The 17,921-nt window shown below is 39.8% G+C and overlaps 1 protein-coding gene across 7 annotated transcripts in view; it reads right to left on the bottom strand.

The window, feature by feature from the left end:
• The window catches only part of LOC148360190 (catenin delta-1-like), a 56,509-nt gene extending 39,282 nt beyond the window's left edge, over positions 1-17,227 (bottom strand). For 5 of the 7 annotated variants that reach the window (XM_088343630.1, XM_088343628.1, XM_088343632.1 and 2 more), the window contains exons 1-3: positions 17,085-17,227; positions 3,379-3,497; positions 1,814-1,965 (exon numbers count right to left, since the gene is read on the bottom strand). In XM_088343630.1, the coding sequence (XP_088199756.1) occupies positions 1,814-1,960 (147 nt within the window). In that variant the 5' untranslated portion in view covers positions 1,961-1,965; positions 3,379-3,497; positions 17,085-17,227. The remainder of the gene's footprint in view (positions 1-1,813; positions 1,966-3,378; positions 3,498-17,084) is intronic. The other 2 variants (XM_088343633.1, XM_088343634.1) reach the window with 1 other exon arrangement.
• Between the last annotated feature and the right edge of the window lie 694 nt (positions 17,228-17,921).

Genomic DNA, 17,921 nt, shown 5'->3' with positions numbered 1-17,921 from the left:
CGAGCCCACTTTACAGTGCGGAATGATAGGGCTGCCCCATCAACTGAAATCGAATCGATATTGCATTGTGTAATCACAAGACACTGCGGTTATTTTCCAGGGTTTTTAATAAAGCTCCCCAGAACTCATTTCATTTCTGATTATGCGTTCTTTGGTTTGTTATAAGTTTGTCCTTTATATAGTGTGTAAATTATAACCTTATCTTTGTTTTCTTTTATCCTCACTGTTAAATGTGAACCTGGAGTGCCACGTCCAATTTCGTTGTCACAATATGTTCAACCCATTCTGTAACAATGATAATAAAGGTATATTCTATTCTATTCTTATGGCTCCATCCTGGCTGTACCGAAATCAAAGATCGGGACTATTTTTAAAAGTAAAGAGGCGGGTAAAGCAAACAAATAAAAAATACATGACGATCCTTACAAGTGGAAGGTTACAAATCGAGTTTCAAGTTACAATAGGCACTGCTATTAGCCAGCTCCCAGAGTTTGCCAAATGTCAACAAACCGAATATGTGTATCCCAGCATGCTCTTCGTGTCACCGTCAGTTTTAAGTTCAGAGACGAAGAGGGGTCCCGGCAAGATGTTGGGGCGAACGACGCAGCTGTTATTAAATCAGCCCAAATTAAAGACGTTTTAGCAAAATTCCATGAAGTCCTGGGAATTTTGGAAAGGAATCACCCGGAAAGTGTTGACTATCATCTATCCATCCATTATCTGCACCGCTTATCCTCAGTAGGGTCGCGGGGGTGCTGGAGCTCATCCCAGCTATCTTTGGGCAGTGGGCAGGGGACACCCTGAACTGGTTGCCAGCCAATCGCAGGGCACACCGGGTCACTATAACTAGTTTGCACTGATCACGTCATACTAAAAAGGTAAATAAAATGTATTTTCTATCTACATGTATATTTGCAATGTTATCAGTGTTCATTTTAGCTGTGAAAAGTGATGGGTCCCGGGGACTCGCATGCTCAAAAATCTATGGGTCCCAACAGAGATCTATGGGTCCCCAAAATTTTGTGTTATCAAGGTTGAAATCGTAAATCGGCAACAAATATATAATATAAATCTATATATTCATTCAGTTTTAATCATCAAATTATTAATTCATTTTCTGCATTAAATTATTGTTGGTAATATACCGATTAAAGGGATAACCACAAACCTGTCTTTTTTTTTTCTCCTTTTATTCTTTACTTCTTTATACAACATAATTCGTAATATCAATCATCAAAGTGAGCTGTTTGAGAGACGGCTCTTTTTAATGAGTTGAGCCAAAAAAGCCGTTCTCTAAAAAAAAAAAGACGGACTTTCACGACACGACGAGATCTCGTTGGCCGAGAACGGCGTGCAGACGAAAACTCGAACCGCGAGACCAAAACAACAATGGCGGATCTGCCTGACGAAAAGTTTGGAGTGCGGTAAATCTTTGTTAAAACAAAGTAATCGGGTAATAATGACAATTTTGTGGCAAAAAGGTTGCGTCCCGGGGACGCACGTTGATTAGAGACTATGCGTCCCCAGCAAAAATGATGCGTCTAGGACGCAGGCAAACGAGAACACTGTGTTATTTAATCATAATCAAAAATATTACACAAAAGAAGTACTTAATATATACTAGTTTGTTCTTCTAATGTTTTTATCAGCGCTAATTGCCATAGGTTCGCATACGCCAAATCCACTTTGCAATCCCCACCTTAAAAACAGATTCACGTCGTATCCCGGGGTCTACTGTACCGCTAAAACTAGATTTTTTTTTTTGGGGGGAGGGGGGGTGGGGGGGGGGGGGGGGGGTTGGGGCAAATATTACCTGCATATGAGCCATAGAAGAAGGGCTTGTAGCAGAGAGGCCGACTCTCCTCCTCTCGTCCTCCAAGGCCCTGGTCAGCTCTTCAAACTGCATTTCCTGCTCCCTGACCGACTCCAGCAGAGCTGCCGCGCTCTCGCACTGCTCCATAAACGCTACGCCGTCCCGAGAAGGGGGCGAGAGGGGCATGACACATTCGAGATCAAATTTGAGGAATTATCGACGCAAAAGCATTTTTTTTTTCACCTTTGTCATTTCCTGGTGACTGGCAGGGGCTTTTGGAAGAAGTTAGCTAATACGGATGCTTTGTGTTTAGTCATTGTTGACATATTGTGCCTCGTTATTTCTGCTGGTGAGAGATGATCTCTCATTTCTGGCCAAAACACACTTACCGGAAAACCCTAACAGTAGGGCTTATGTTTTGAGATTGCTCTGCAAAACAATTCATAAACTAATTATTTTGCACAAGATTTTGCTGATTTTATTTCATTTTCTTGTTAGACCCTAGGAAAACATCCATTGCAGTTTGGTCATCCTGTAAGGGGGATTACCTCATGTGCAGTCCCTTCATTTTCCTCATGTTGAGGTTTTTGAGTTTTTCCTTGCCCTCATGTGGGTTTTAGATCAGGGGATGGTGTCATAATAGACTGTAGTTTGCAAAAATCTGTGGTCTGTGCAGCCCTTTGAGACTCCTTGTGATAAAGGGCTATACAAATAAACATGACTTGACTTAGGTTTTTGTAAAGATGCACGATAGTATTGAACTGAAAGCAGCCAAAATGAGGTCACGGTTATCCAGCAGGATGAGTCACGAAACATTATAATATTCAATCAGGTGACACTACTTGTGAGAAACCGGATCCTACAGCTTTAGGCAAGTTAAATTCAAGGCTTTTTAATGCCTTGTGAAATCAAATTTAAGACCAAGTCAACAAAAAAACAAAGCTAAAAAAGAAAAACTTCTTGTTTATTAAAAAAAATATATATATATATTATATATACCACAGCCATATCCCTCTAGTGGGAGGTGGCTAGAGTGCTTTCTGACTTTTTGGGAGACTGATTCAGAGGAGGGGATTCCCAGCCCCCTCACTCAACCCAACTGAGGTGTTGGGAGTCATTAGCTGACCAAACCCCCCAATTCCAACCCCTAATGCTGAACGCCAAGCAGGGAGGCAACGGGTACCAATGTTTAAGTCTTAGGTATGACTCGGCCGAGGCTTGAACCACAACCTCCCCGTCTCGGGGCGGGCGCCATACCCCCAAGGCCAATTATTATTAACCATTTTTTTGCTTGAGCACCCCCAAATCCAATCCTAGAAATTAGAGCATTTGTCCCCGTGATAAAAAAGACAGGGTACACTAAAATATGATGAAAAAAAACTAGATACAATTTTTTTTTAAAAAGTAAAAAAAAAACACGCTAACAACGCAGCGTCGGAGATACTCAGCCGCCTTGAAATGGTTCAGTTCGTTTGAATCCTGGCACCGCTCTCATCCCCCTCTCTTTCAGTTATCGCGCATCTATTTGTCGAGCAAGCCGAAAGGGTGATCAAACGCATACACACCTTGACCTGTGGGCGTGGTTCGAGAGAAGAGGTGAGAGATCACCGCCGAGGCCAGAGGCGAAACTCTAGTTGCTCATCGGTGGAAGCGCGGCCAAGTTCCGAGCCGCAAAAACTGACGACTGTTTGCACGGACAGAAAACAAAGAAACAGTGTTTGAGCAGAGAAGAGGCCCACATAGTGAGAATACCGAAATGTCTGTCAACGAGACGGCCCTGGTCCTCAATGAGGCGCTTTGCTACACGAGCTGAACAAGTGGCAACTTAGAAGTTCTTATCAGTGAGAGGAGACGCCCTCAGGACAGGCCAGCTGGCCTGCACCAGGTGAATAAACAAACACCTGCACTACCGGTTATTCCAGGTAGGGGGAGTAGGGGAAGGGGGGTTTGTGTGCAGTCAACAACCACTCCGGTGCTGGAAATTCAGACCCATGCGGGTTACGGAGAAGTCAGTTTGTATTTTCTGTTGCGAGTGTGCGCACGGAGGCTCTATTTTAGTATCAACCTCGCCTTACCATGTTTTCACCATTTTTTTTCACACTTACATGCCAAACCAAAAATTTCAGTGTATAGCACATACCCAAAAACTTTGTGTTGTATGTGTTCTTCAAAATTGACATCTCTAAGATACGCTATTGGTCAATGTTATATAAAATTCATATATGCAATTGGCTGAACAATATCCCACAATGTCTTACGTTCTCTGCATTCAGTTCAGAATCTTGTGTGCTAAGAAGACTAAACGAATCCGTAACACAATTGTCTTTTCACTGTATTTATTCGCGTTAGGGCCCAAGGCCTGCGGCGATGCTAAAGTGAGAACCAAAAAAAAAAGGATAACCATGGAACTGAAGCTTGCAAAAAAGGCACACGGATCAATACCCTTGTTAAATTCCTTTAGGGAGAAGCAGAAAAAAAAAACATGATAACCATGGAAGTAAAGCTTGCGAAGTAAACACATATATCGCTACTTTTTTAAGTCTCATGTCTGTTACCAATTAAAGATTAGGGATTATTATTAAAAATAAGGAGGCGATTAAAGCAAATAAATCTAAGTGCATGACAATCCCTAATTCTTAAAGCGGAGGGTTCAGAGTCAGTGAGCTATTGATGGAAAAATATTATCTTTTATATATTTATATAAAATATAACCCCAGGATTCAGCATGAATCTGTTCTGAGGTGGGGATCCCATAGTGAAATTGCCGTATAGAGGGCGATAGAAACCTATGCTAATTAGCTAATGCTTTCCTAACCCCTAATAGCAGATAAGAAACGACAAAATAGTATAAAGTACTTATGTGTTGTATATCACATTAAATAACAATATAAATATTCATGTAAAAGAAGTACGACTATATTTGTTGTGTCATGACTTGAGCTGGTTAAGTGGAGTAGCAGGTGGATGCAGAGGGGGAGGACGGTAGTTTTGAATTAAAACGGATTTGAAACTTCAACTTGCAAGGATTGTCATGACTTAATTGCCTAGCATGGCTGACGCTGCTATCTGTGTGTGTGTGTGAATGAGTAAGTGTGAAGCACATTGTAAAGGCCTTTGGGAGGTATTCATTGACTTGAAAAGCGCTATATAAAAGCAGACCATTTACATTTACGTCTATGCATTTTCATGGGTTTAAATCTAAAGACTTTATAGCAATTTCACTCTGCTATTCCCACCTCAGAATGGATTATTATTATATTCCTGGGGTCGACTAAGAAAATCTGATGACTTGAAATACACTTCCTCTCATAAGACGATTAGGGATGCACGGAATTCCAGCCGAAAAAAATAAAAATCAAGGCCAGCGAAAGAATTATGTTGTGACGTCACGTCTTCTGTGAGGCGAGCCGTTCAAAGCTAGCTTCCACTCAGGGGGCCAGTTTGTGCACAACACGTGTAGTTATTCACTTTATTTTTGCACACGGAAATGAAAAAAAGATGAAGGACATTAAAAAAAAAACAGGAGCTAACATAACATTTCTCAAACCTTTGAGTTCTTGAACATCCAGGTTTTTGTTAGCCGCTAACCGGACTTTGACTAATGTTTACATGCCAACACTACAGTTGAAGGTTTTATTTTGCAAACACGTTCTTTGTGCATGACAAAGTCAGTTTGTCACCTAATCCCGTCGGCTAGCGCTAAGCTTTGAGCTAAGACATTTTACTATTCTTTAGCTTGGGCAGATATTCAAAACACGACCATCATCATCATCATCCCCAATTCCTTCATACTCCTGTTTTCTTGTCACCATGACCTCTCCTGTGCATGAAAAGCTAAAATGCCCTCAAAATGTGTTCTTAAAAGAAGGAGGGATGGACTATTACTATTTCCTTTTCATGAGAACTTCACTCTAAAGTAAAATGAACTCCCTTGTGTCATTTGCATTTTACATCTTTAGTCAGTTTCACTTGTTCTGTATGACTTTGTTGTCTGACACATTTTTAAAGGGACACCAAGTATGATTTAGTGCCTCCTAGCTGCTAAAAAAAAAACAATTCATTAAAATCCAATTTGATTTGAATAATAAGCAAAAATACGTAATCATAAATACGTGGGTTTTTTTTTAATAAAACACTCGTAGGTCAAAAATTTGTATTAATTTTACATAACATGAGAATTACCTAAAGGGAATAGACATTGTCCACCATATTGCTGCTAAAGATACCCCCCCAAAAAAAACACAAAAATCTCACAAAAACCTGGACAAAAACCTTCAGAAAAATTGTGCAGTTTGGGTCACTTGGAGTTTCTGTGGTTGGTCATATTCCTCGTGCTTTTTAGCGTTTGTTTTTGGTTGTACTACACAATACAGCGGCATCTAGTGGTCAAATATGACAAAGTCCCTTTAAAAATGCTCGTATTTGTCCTAACTAAAGCAGATTCAAAAATAATTTTTAATAATGTAAATTTTAACATACGTTTACACTTTGTAACGTCATACATTTTGTTAGCTTCTTTTGAATCTTCTAGGGCTAAGGTTTTGGCTTGAAAAAGTTGTCGGCCACCCGGGCGGAGAGGTTTTGCAAGTTGTACGCTCGACGTAAAAGATGATTGCCCCGGGCAGACATTATTTCAGACACTGCTAATACATCAGTAACCAACACAACGTCCTTCCCTAAAACAGGTTTCCTTCACCTTTTTACGCCATCTCTTAATATACCGAAAAATCTCAATACTATTAGTTGCCTTGATTCACGGGTATCTCCAGACTGAGGAGTTAGCAGATCTTGTTGCTGTTTATTCTGCTCTAGGGTTATTCTTCCTACTACAGTGGCTGCAGCAGCTTATCCAATCAGATGGTAAAGGGTGAGTAAAGTCTGAGACAGAGGGAGGGGAGAGCAGGAGAGAGGCTCGGCTGCATCTGAGCATTAATAATCAGCCGGTTGAATGAACAATAATGCTGATACAGATATCTGTCAAATTTCTAAATATTGTTGTTTATTTATTTGTATAGCCGGTATTCACAAGAAGTCTCAAAGGGCTTTACAGACCATTAAAACACCCTCCCCTGATCTAAAACCTGCACGAGGGCATGGGAAAACTCAAAACCTCAGCATGAGGAAATTCTTTTTTCTTTCTGTATTCCTCCATCTTTCTCTCTTCTTTCTGTCTCCATCCCTCTCTCTTTATCCGTCTTTCTTGTGGTGTCTCTTTTTTCTGTTTCTCTCTCTCTCTCACACTTTTTTCACCCTCTTTTTTATGTTTCTCTCTGTATTTTTCATTCTTTCTATTTCTCTCTTCCTTTTTGCTATTTCTTTCTCCCTCCCTCTCATTACCTCTTGCTCTCTATCGTTGCCAATAATCGGTTGACCTTTTAATTTAGATGTCTTCAAAAGTTTGACTTCTTCTGGATCACCTAGTTGTCTGAATAGATATTTTTAAGAGCACTTAAATGCCTTCTGTTGTTTTTAGGATAATTTAATGAAAAAAACACCTAAAATAGTCCTGTCAATTTTATAATGGTCCTTTTTTAGGCGTTTCATTTACAGCCAGGCATTTCATCACATTTTAATTTCGGTGCATCCTTAATGACCTCACTTTTATCTTTTCCTGCATGTCTGGCTGACAAATGACTCAGAGATGTCTAGAATCAGTGTTCAAGAACCGAGACGATAGGACAGCCTGATGAGAAAACGAGGAGTGGACCGTTTCGCAACGGTGCGAGGAAATTTGTCAGACTATTTGCGTGAAAGGTAGCGTCACGCCAAAGTTATAACCTGTTAGAAAAAAAATGACTGCCCGGTGCCACACATGCCCATAAATGGTCACAAGCAAGCCGGGGCCGCTTCTACCCTGCAGACAGACAGAACCGCAAACAAATCGAAGCGGGCGGGATGTGGGAAAGAAAGAAAGAAGAAAAAAAAAAAGACGAGAGAAAAAGACAAGAAAGCGCTTGCGCACACAATGATGTGGGTGGCGGGGGTAGAGATAAGTCAAGCCGAAGTGAAATAAAGATAAAAAGGAATCTGGCATTCCTTGCATTGTCTTGTAGGGATTCAGTCGGAGGGCCAACGACCTCCATTGCAAGGACGCTCCGGCTCCCCTCTCCTATCTTCAAACTCTAAACAATTCGTTACAAACTAATGAGAGGAGTTGTCACTCGACAAAGATGAATTATCGAGTGGAATCTTAGGGGGGGTTGTTTTGTGGCAAACAAGGAACTTTGAAGCACAGAAAAAATACAAAAAAAAAACAACAATTTATACCAGGGTTATCAGAAGTCCTGATAGAAAATACACATTTGTTCTCAAATATCTTTTTAAAGGGACAGTGTGTAATAGTCGACCACTAGATGTTGCTGTGTTGTGCTGTGCAAGGAGTGCTTAGAGAGACTCAAAGTAACCAAAACACCATCATTTGATTTCAGATTCTTTTGCCCAGCGGTTCACTAAGAAAAAAATTATACAAAAAACAAAAATAGGTGGGAGATGGGGGAAGAAAAGAAAGAAAAAGAAAAAACATGAGAAAAAAGCTGAAAAGAGAAATGGAAAAAAAATAAAAGAAACAAACAGAAAAGGGTAATAGAAAGGAGAAGACCAAAAAAGGAAAAGGGGAAAAAGACAAAAAGCTAGAAAAAAAGAACAGAAAAAGAAACAGAAAAGGGAAATAGTAAGAGAAAAGGAAGAAAGGAAAGAAGAAAAAAATGGAAAAAAAGGAAAGACAAAAAGCTAGAAGAAAACAGAAGAAAATCAGAAAAGGGAAACAATAAGGGAAAAGATAAAGGAAAGGAGAGGAAGAAAAAAGAGGGACAAAAAGATCAAAAAGACAGGTTTTTGTTTTTTATGTGTATCTGTAGCAGTAAGATGGCAGACAACTGCGCGAGTGAGCCCTATGTTATGCAACATAAATACAAATGTTTTAATTAAATACTATAAACAATAGCACATTTATACAATATTTCTGCTTATTATTCAAATGAATAATGTGAAAGGATAGTGGGATGTTTGGACACGTTCTAAGGGATGGGCAGGGCACCCGTATGATGCGGCAGGGGTAAACCAGTGAAAGCTGTCGGGCCCTGCTGTTGAACAGAAGAGTGTGTTGTGTCACCCTGACCCGCTTTCTCGTGTCCCGTTTCATCTGGAGGGACGAAAGCATGGCCGACTTGGGTGCTTAACTTGTTTGGGCATTTGGGGTGGCCATGGTCAATTTTTTTTGTTTTTTTTTGCTACTTTCCTTTTTTCTTTTTCTTTGTTTTTGTCAACGTGTGTCTTGCTGTCGGTCACCCCTCTTGAGGGATATGACCAAGATAGATATAGATTCAAAAGAAGTTTTTAAAATGAAAATGTCCTACCATGACGAGGGGCTAAATAATACTCACTGTCCCTTTAAATCTGTGCTGTATAATATTGAGAATAAGCAAGAAATCGACCATGAATTGATTTACTGAAAACAAACCAAACATATTCAACCCAAGGAGAACCTCACTGACTATTTGCAAAGAGCATCCACTGTCCTCCAAGCTTCAGTTCAACCGCGTTGATGATCTTAAGGCACCATCTACATCACTTACAATAAACTTGCATGTTAAAGCGGGAGGGCCTCACAATATCATTCAGCTGGCCGCAACTAGGTCCCCGGACTGCGCGTTTGCGACCCTCGGCGTGCTCGTCTCCCACGTTTCTTTTGTCCTTGAATGCGACGAAACAATGAAAACACAGCCCTCCCTTTAACTCGCTTCCTGACAAACAGGATGTTATGGATTCGGACATCAGAGGTGAGTGCAGAAGACAGAGTGCTACTGTAATCGCTTTTACATTCCGTGCAAAAAGGACATCAGAAGTACAAACACAACTACCGCTTCTTCAAGAGCCGATCAACACCAAAAAAAAAATGTTCTTGTACACAGAATTAGCACGAATGCTAACCGAAGTTGTACTTTCAGTTCAACCATTACTTGCAGCCAATTTTCTCTTGTGGACTACACAATTCCCGAATATCAGCAGATTTAAAGTGACAGGGTGTAATAATCCACAAACTAAAAAATGTAGTTGTAGCTAAGAATACAGCTGAAATGTGTAGGTTGGATAGAACACATAAAGGTAGCCAGAAAACCACTACTTGGAAAAATGCCCAAGCCTACTTCTAGATGTTCTTGCATGGATCTACGCCAGTGAAAGGACGTGAAAGCTACTATTAAAACCCGTGAGCAACAGTAAAAGACATAGTGGGTCGAATGCATCAAGAGCGGCTGAAAAGAGCCAAAAGCTGGAGTTGGTCAGAGCTGTGTCAGTGGCTAACTGTAGCAGGTAGTGGAAAAAGTTGCTAAAAAGCCCAGCCAAGAATTACAAGAACTAACTTTGTTTACACGAAGCAGCTAACAATACCAGCAACCCATTGCAAGTGGCTAAGATGAGTGGCTAGAGAGGGAAAGAGTGGGGGAAAAAGTCACACAAACACAAAAGACAGGACTCAACCACCGCATCCAAGGCTCAGCTGTGAATGCTTTATTAATTTTCATAGGCTAGAATACATCATAAAACAAGAAAAATCATACTTAAAATCTCAAAAATAGAAAAATACTAACTTTAATCTCAGATGTTACCAAGAACGCAAGTCAAATATTACAAAAGCAAATATTATATATACGGAGCAACTAACAATCCACTGCCTGCAGTCAAGTGGCTAACATGAGTGGCTAGAGAAGGAAACAGTGGGGAAAAAGGTGACGCGTGAATCACAGAACTCAGCGTTTGCTTGCATGAGTAGGGGGGAAGGCGAATGACACGGAAGAACGAAGGACGACAAGCTAACAATAATAATCGCGGCTGGTGTGGATTGCCTCTAGCCAAATGGCTAAATGAGTGGCTAGAGAAGGAAATAGTGGGAATAAAGCACTAGGTGCCCAAATCTTAGAACTCTGTGACATTTGCAAGTATGAGCAGCTTTGGAAGGCAAGATACTATAGGACAAAACAGTAGCAGCCAAGGATAACCATAGCCGCTTGTGAAAAGCCCTACCCTGTAGCCAAGTGGCTAATGGGAGTGGTAAGAGAAGGAAACAGTGGAAGATGCCCGAATACCAGCACTCCGAGTTATCCACTCGCGTGACCAGCTGTGAAAGGCGACCGACACTTAAGGACCAAGCAGGAGCAGCCAACAATAGTGGCCAGCCATAGCCTGCAGCCAGTTGGCTGAGATGAGTGGCTAGAGAAAGAAGCAGTGGAAAAAATGGTGGAAAATTCGAAATAGTTTGCAGTGTATTTTTATAAGCAGTAAATAAAGCACAAGGACGAATGTCCTGTTGTACTGTGACATTTATTTCCTCCAGATCCTTTACGAAGACACGTCTTGCGAGACTTTGACGTATTCAACAAGCTCACAATTGTGTAGTGTACACATTTTTTACAGCACGTTGAAAAAAAAACGACAATTTCCTTTCAAAGGTTGAGTAGAGAGCGGTCACGAGTATCGCTTCCACCTCATCGTGAACTGTGAATCGGCGTGACTCACTTTACCCTGCCAGACGTACAACTATCTGCAACAATGTTGCATTTATGAGATTCAGTAAACTATTGTAGGATCTCCAACGTGGTGCCCGTGGGCACCAAGGTGCCCCCTGAGGAAAGCTGAGGTCCCAATGGACGCGTTCTGAAAATAGCTTCACCAGGGCTGTATTTAAAAAAAAAAAGTCTAGGTGAAGTTCTTGTAAATGCTTTGAATTGTTGCCATGTTTCTTAGGTTAGGTGCTAGGTTTTGGGTTTCCGATAAGGGGTTTAAACCTATTTAATGAATTACAAACTAAGGTTCTCCTGATTAGGGTATTAGACTGAAATTAGGATTCTGAAATGGGGTTGGGGTTAGGTGTAGGAACTCCATATCAGAGTTCAGCTGTATTTTGCTAGCGTGCTGCTAGTTGAAATGAGCGTGGGTTGTAATTGGATTGAAGCTTTGGCCCGCTAATCCACTTAACTCCTCGCAAACATATTCACAGACGTGCGCGGAGACCCTCGGGATTAATCTGCACACCTTGGAGACCCTGCCCCATAACAGGCATCAACAATCAAAACAAGGTCCGGAGTTTAGCGAAAGAAAATTCATCGGAATAATAGCGGTTTTAGCAACTTGAGGGACAATTTTAACTCCATCATGCATTTCATTTTTATACAGACCATATTTTAACTGCTTGCTAATAGCAGTCAAAGGCAACCTAGCTGGAATTGATTTTTAACGTGTATAGCAGTCTATGGCAAGATAAAACGGCAGCTTTGCCAAAAGAATAGATCTTTGGATCTCTATAATAATCTTGAGCAGTTTAGATGGAATGGATCGTCAACGTCTTCAGATGTCAATGGCAACATAACTGGAATGGAGTTTTCACGTTCATTTTAGTCATCTGCAGCATAGCTAAAAATATTTTTAACGTCTATGGCTTTTTATGGAAAGCTAAAAATGGATCGTTCATGTCTCTAGGCAGCAATTGCAGCCATGCTAAAAGAATGGATCTTTGACATACAGGATATAATAATCTGGAGCAGTTTAGCTAAAATGGATCTTTTACATCGACAGTGGCATCCAAACTAAAATGGATCTTTGATGTCCATAGCCATCTCTGGCAGCCTAGCCTAAAACTCTGATCTTTTACTTCTTAAGCCATCTTTGTCAGCCTAGCTAAAAATAATTGGTCTTGAATGTCTAACCGTCAATAGCATCCAAGCTATCATGGCATCCAAGCTAAAATGGATCTTTGATGTCTATAGCCATCTCTGGCAGCCTAGATGAAATATTAGAAAAAAAAAAAAAGATCTTTCACACCTATTTCTACAAACAGCAGCCTATCAAGAATGACGTAACGTCTACAGCAGTCTACGGCAGCCTGGCTAAAAATACAAATCCTTCATGTATTTAGCAAATATTGACAGCCTATGTCATAAAAAATGATCTTGAATGTCTACAACCAAAGGCAGCCTAGCTAAATATTTTAATTACAGTATAGCTAGAATGGATTTCTAACGTTTCTAGCCGTCTATGACAGCAGCAAAAGTACAGCAGGCAAGCTAAAAAAATTATAATTAAAAAAATATATATATATTTTCTAATGTCTATAGTTGTCAATGGCAGCTTAGCTAGAAGAAATTTTGGAAGCCTATAGCTGTCTATGTCTATGGACCGTTTCTGACAATAGGCAGCAAAAGCGAGAATATTTTTTTACATCTATAGCCATCTACGGTAGCCTGGCTAAAAAAATGGATCTTTCACGTTTATAGCAGTTAATTGCAGCCTAGTTAGATCAGATTTTTTAACGTCTGTAGCCGTCAAACATAGCTTGGCTGATTCTTTTATCTTTCACACCTATGGGTAGCCTTGCTAGAACAGATTTGTTAACGTCTATAGCCGTTCATGGCATGCTAGGCAAAAATAAAGGATCATTCAAACCAAAAGCAGCCAAGCTATGATGGATTTTTAAGATCTCTAGCCGTTAATGGCAGCCTAGCTAGTTTTCAATGGTAGGCTAGCTAGAACGGATTTTAACGTCTACACCCGTCTATGGCATGCTAGCTGAAAATAAAGGATCATTCACATCATTATCAGCCTAACTAACGTTGATTTTTAAGATCTAGAGCAGTTAATGGAAGCCTAGGTTATAAAAATTGGGCCTTTGACATCCAAAATTTTCAATGGCAGCCTAGCTAGAACGGATTTTAACATCTACAGCCATCTATGGCATGCTAGCTGAAAATAAAGGATCATTCACACCATTAGCTGCCTAACTAGGAGTGATTTTTAAGATATACAGCGGATAATGGAAGCCTAGGTTATAAAAACTGGGACTTGGTAGCTTAGCTAGAACGGATTTTGACGCCTATAGTCACCCCTATGGCAAACTAGCTATAAACAAAGAATCGTTCACATCTACAGCAGCCTATCTAGGATGGATTTTTAAAACCACTACCCGTTAACGGCAGCCCAGCTAATAAAAATTGGATCTTCGTCGCCCATAATTTTCAATGGCAGCCTAGCTAGAATGGATATTGATGTATATAACCCTTTATGGCATGCTAGCTGAAAATAGAAGATCATTCACATCATTGGCAGCCTAATTAGCGTTGATTTTTAAGGTCTACAGCGGTTAATGGAAGCCTAGGTTATAAAAATTGGGCCTTTGACGTTGAAAATCTTCCATGGCAGCCTAGCTAAAAAAGATTTTAACGTCTATAGTCACTCTATGGCAAACTAGCTATAAACAAAGAATCGTTCACATCTACAGCAGCATAGCTAGGATGGATTTTTAAAACCACGACCCGTTAATGGCAGCCCAGCTAATAAAAATCGGATCTTCGACGTCCATAATTTTCAATGGCAGCCTAGCTAAAAACGGATTTTCTAACGTCTTTAGTCATCTATGTTACAACTGATAGTTTACGCCCCCCTTGTGTATTGCGACCAAGACTGTTTACGCAAGACCAACCAAACAGGTTTACAAACTAACAGGACTACGTTTTAAGAGGACCACTACCTAAACTAAATATCTTTCCTTTTTTTCTAATTCCTGTGATAGCTAGCAATCACAAGCTAACAACTACTACTGCTCTATTTTACTAAGCATTTCGCACACTAGCGTAAATTCCTGGTTAGGTTTTAACCGGGGAATTGAACCCGTGTCCTCCTGCGCGATTCGATCGTTAGCTCCCAACATTGAGATGTGCGAGACGAGCAAACACGAGAGATAAGATAGTCAACTGGGTCACACGCGAGATTAGAAAAAAAAAAAGAAAAAAACCGCCGTTCGGCTAGAATACAGTAGAGCCCCCGGGATACAGCATGAATCCCTTCTGAGGTGGGGATCGCAAACCGAAATTGACGTATAGTGGGGACCCCCAGATCAAATAAACATGACCAAATTCAAGCACTTTAAGGCCATTTTTTCAGGCCCACAACCATCAAATAAACCTTTTTTGTTGACTTTGATGACTAAAACAAAGTTGCTATCTTGCTGCTAGCACATACTTTGTGCCATTTTGAGCTGTTCCAATCTAGGATCTACGATCTTTTTGTGTGCTATAAACTGATATGAATTCTGCCTATCTGCTTTAACAATGCACGCACAGCTTGGCTACGCCACGAGTGTTAATAAACACGGTAAGGACACTTTAAGGGTTGGGTGATGATGGAGTTCAATAAAGAAGACAAAAAAAATAAAAAAAGGTACAGTATATATAAAAAAGGGGGCAGTAAAATGAGCCAAATTTGGACTCATTTTAAAGATATTGATTGCTTAAAAGCAGAGTACATTCAATTTTTGAGACAGCTGATCTTTTGCTTTTTGTTTTACAAAAACTTTACTTTACTTTTTTCATTTTAATGCTTTTTATCATTTTATTATTGCACTGAAAAGATATTATTTTTCATTTTTATTTTTAATGTTTTGCATTTTGTGTTGCTGTTCGACTTTTAATCTGTTCAGTGTGCAAAATTGTTTTGTATTTTACCTTTTTTATGTGTATGAATATTTTAGTTTAAATTTCACATATTTTTAAGGATCACCTGCAAAACATGAGATATTACTAATTACTAAATTATTTAGTGCATAATTTTTATAATTGATAATTTATCGTAAAAAAAAAAAATCTTAGGAGCTGTTCGGGAGCCATTCTCAATGAGCCGAGCCAAAAAAGCCGTTTTACCGATAGAACTGTCCTCTTGGATGTGACCAGTAGGGGGCGGTGGCGCTTCACATGACAACACTATATTGACATAGCACAATATTTATGGTTTTAGAAGATTTCATCCCTTTAAACCCCCTCCTAATATATTGGTTACAGGCATGAAACATGGCAAATGTAGCAATGTGTTTCCCTTCCTCACAAGCTTCGTTTCAATGGTTATTAGGATTTTGGTTCTCCTTGAGGCATTAATGTACTGTCATAATTATAGTACAAAAAACACTTATGTTCGAGGGAAAGTGTTTACGAAACACATTATATTCTGAACTGAATGAATAAAGAGAAAGACATTGTGGGAGGTAGTTCCGCTACTAGCATATCAGCATTTTGAGTATTGCGTGAAGCGAGGCCAACATTTTATACACTGTCAATCAATAGGCTAAGAGATTTAACTCATCAAATACCGCAATGTTTTATACGTTTTTGGGCACACAAAAAAATTAACGGCCATATTAATTAGCGGGGGTAGGAATTAGTGTGCCTTTTTTTTGCATTTCTTAATCATCACATGCTTTGTTTCAATGTTATCATGCTTTTAAAATAATTGAGAAGCACTGCTTTGGCAAAATGGTGAATAAATACGGTACAAAAATATACATTATTATATTGACGACTGGAAAAGTGATTAAGGAGCAAACAAGATTCTTAATTTAACAAAGGCATTAAGGGAGGTAGTTCAGCCAAGAGCATAGTCAGCCATTTCATGATGTCGTGAAGCAAACCAATAACAAACCAGTATCTTAAGTGATGTGGACTAATGGTAAAGACGCAACTTGTAGGGCAGGGTATGCAAACATCAAGTTTTAGACGTGATATTAGACCAAAATCGACGCCTAAAATTAGTTTAAGTTTATCCTAGCCAGGGTGGAACAAATTTAGTACAAAACAAATACCCCTTTTCGGCGTAACCTTGGCTTCGTTTGGTGAAGGCGGCGCAAGGCGGGGTGGCCGTATCCAGGGGGTCGACGCTACTATTAGATTCGGCAATTTCCCATTTTTAAAGTGGTTTTGAATGCACCACTGACCAACTGGTTAGGCATGATATATTAAACAAGAAAAACCTTAATTACGTAGTTTTGTTAAACAAGGCAAGAAAATGGCAGCGTATGAGATGAATATAAATGATTAAGGACTAAAAGTGAGATTAATTGAGGGGGTTGTTGTGGAAGTCAGGCCCACTAGTCTGGTCTCGTCGTGTCCGTGTGACCTGCTTCGCCTGTCGCGCTACGTTAGCATCACAATAACCCACCACGCAGATTCCGGCTAACGTTAGCCTAGCCACCACTTGCTTGCTTGGAAATTAAACCGAGCTTACAACCATTTTATTTAAAATTTGAAATCCACGCGTGAGTGTGGAGCGCCCACGTGTGATTGAATTGCGAGGAGTAATCAAAAAGAAAACAAAAAAATATATTTTATGAGAGGAGCGTGAACGAGTCGTAGCGATGGACGTGACCACTCCTTTAACAAACGCCGCCGTTATTTTCGCCATTTAAAAAAAAACAACGCTAATATCTGAATTCAATTTTTTTGATTCAAGTGCTTACCTTATCGTTACGGATCCCTCGGTTTATTCCGATTTGTGTGCGCCTATCTTCGCCGTTTTGCGTGGCCGCTTCTGGGTCAAGCTTGTTAACAACTAGGCGACATCACGGAGTTTTCTATCAAAGAGGGGCGGGGCCTGTGGAGCGGGTTTACCGTACTACAACAACAAAGTGCGCAAACCATTTTGTGACCCCGTGGTTAATATGAACAAATGTATGATTTTTCCAGGGTTGGGTAGGGTTACTTTAACTGGATTACTTTCAATGACTTTTGGATTACTCCAATACCAAATATGCTAATAAAAGACAAAAGAAACTAAATATGAATAAAATGATGACTCACAACACGTGGTAAGCATTCTCTCCTGGCTTTGATCTCTTTGATCTCCGGCAAAACTAACATAAAATGCGACAGAAACAAAATGAAAATAAATCCAAACAGCTTGCCAACATCATTTTTGCCGTTCCATGTATTCCGTTACTCGTCAAGCCTGCACAAAATTTAGTAATTGTATTCATATTTAGTTTCTTTTGTCTTTTATTAGCATATTTGGTATTGGAGTAATCCAAAAGTAATTGAAAGTAATCAAGTTAAAGTAACCCTACCCAACCCTGGATTTTTCAAATTATATTTATTCTTTAAATCGTTTATTTCATGTTTATTCTGGAATGTCACGTTTAATCTGGTCTCAAGCATTGTACATTACAACATTGTTGATCGAAATATTAAAATAATATAATTCACGCGTATGTTACTTCCCGTCTCGATTTTTGTAATGCACTACTCTCTGGTCTCCCTAAGTCCAAAATCAAGAGCCTTCAGCTGGTACCAAATGCTGC

The sequence above is a fragment of the Urocampus carinirostris genome, chromosome 9 (assembly GCF_059441175.1).
Source record: "Urocampus carinirostris isolate Australia breed hairy pipefish chromosome 9, RoL_Ucar_1.0, whole genome shotgun sequence".
Lineage (NCBI taxonomy): Eukaryota > Metazoa > Chordata > Actinopteri > Syngnathiformes > Syngnathidae > Urocampus > Urocampus carinirostris.
Note: the sequence above shows the minus strand (reverse complement) of the source record. Positions and strands in the feature narration are given on the sequence as shown.